This window comes from Eupeodes corollae, chromosome 2 (assembly GCF_945859685.1).
Source record: "Eupeodes corollae chromosome 2, idEupCoro1.1, whole genome shotgun sequence".
In the NCBI taxonomy this organism is placed as follows: domain Eukaryota; kingdom Metazoa; phylum Arthropoda; class Insecta; order Diptera; family Syrphidae; genus Eupeodes; species Eupeodes corollae.
The window spans coordinates 115,825,149-115,826,697 of record NC_079148.1 but is presented as its reverse complement, the minus strand read 5'-3'; the positions used below and the strand labels follow the sequence as shown (position 1 = coordinate 115,826,697).

The 1,549-nt window shown below is 32.9% G+C and overlaps 1 protein-coding gene across 1 annotated transcript; it reads left to right on the top strand.

The window, feature by feature from the left end:
* The first annotated feature begins 752 nt into the window (after positions 1-752).
* Positions 753-1,214, top strand: LOC129948105 (cuticle protein 5.1-like). Its single transcript, XM_056058936.1, has 2 exons — positions 753-835; positions 900-1,214. Exons 1-2 carry the CDS (start codon positions 824-826, stop codon positions 1,119-1,121), a joined length of 234 nt encoding a protein of 77 aa, XP_055914911.1. The 5' UTR covers positions 753-823; the 3' UTR covers positions 1,122-1,214.
* The last annotated feature ends 335 nt before the right edge of the window (positions 1,215-1,549 follow it).

Genomic DNA, 1,549 nt, shown 5'->3' with positions numbered 1-1,549 from the left:
AAAATAATATCTTACTTCCACTTTTCCATCATCAAAACCATCGACTTAATTCTTAACGAACATAGTATGAAGCAGCATATGGGTAAGCTGAGTAGGCAGCGTACGGCGAAGCAACATAAGGTGAAGATGCAATGTATGGTGAAGCGTATCCAGCGGTATAGGCAGCGGTATAAGGAGAAGCAACCAATGGTGATGAGTAAGCAAGTGGTGCTACAATACCTGGCTTAGCTGAAATGGCAGCAATAATAGCGAAGAAGAAAAATGCAACCTACAAAAATAAATAACACAAGAAATTAATATCCTTTCAACGAAAATATCCTTAAAATGTGTGACTTACAAATTTGAACATTTTGAGTTGATTTTTGGTAGTTTTTTGAAATGAAACTGATAACTTCAACTGATTTTACTCCAACTTTTATACTAAATTGAAACTCACATATTTATAAAATGGCATTCCCTTGCACGTGCTTTGACCATCGACGACCATCGTCGACCGACGACAACAGCACGACGAGACGCGGCAGGTTTTGAATACAAAATTTAGCTGCGCACATTTGAGGAGTACATTTTATTGTTTTGTCTTTTCACGGTCATTCTTAACATGGAAGTAAGTTAAGGAAAATGAAAACGTATTAATTAATAAAATACAGCCAGAAAGTGTAACAAGAATTTGAATTTATGCGAAACACAATTATGCATCATGAGTATAATAAATCGTCAAAGACTGAACTAGGCTACAGCTATTCAGTTATTCACAAATCACTCAACAGTATCAGTTTTAATTCAATTCTTAACCGAAAACTACCAAAACATAATTTTCAACATGTTCAAATTCGTAAGTTAAATAAAAAACGACTTCCCAGGATACAAAAAACTTTAACAATTATTATTTTTTTTAGTTCGCTGCTTGCTTTTTGGCTATCGTCGCTATTGTTGCCGCTAAGCCAGCTGTAATTGCACCTTTGGCATACTCTTCTCCATTGATTGCATCCCCATACACCACTGCCTACACTGCTAGCTACGCTTCCCCATATGTTGCAGCCTCATCGCCTTATTATGCTTCACCATACGCCGCCTACTCTGCCTACCCATATGCCGCTGCTTCATACTATGTTCGTTAAGGCACATTTGTTGACATAAACAAAAAAAATTAAATTAATGTTGACGAAAAAAAAACAAAATAAATTTAAAAAAATGCAAAACTAAAAACATAATTCTTTTTAATATTTAAGTACCAAAATAATGGAATTTTGAATATATTTTCATTAGTTCAGGTTTTAAAATTTCAGTTTGGAGCTAACCATGTGTTAAACACATAAAACTCAGTCTTTGAACTTTAATTTTGTTTCCATTTATATTTTAAAATTTTGTACTAAATCCGTTCTCAATACCGAACAAGCTGAATTTAAATTATTAATTTGAAAATATTTGAGTTTTGACACATCAATACCGAAAAACTAAAGTTATAAACTATGCTCTTAATGATTGTTACTTTTTAAATATTATTTTTTGTTAGAATTCAGCATCTTTAGTATATTGTCTTTGACAT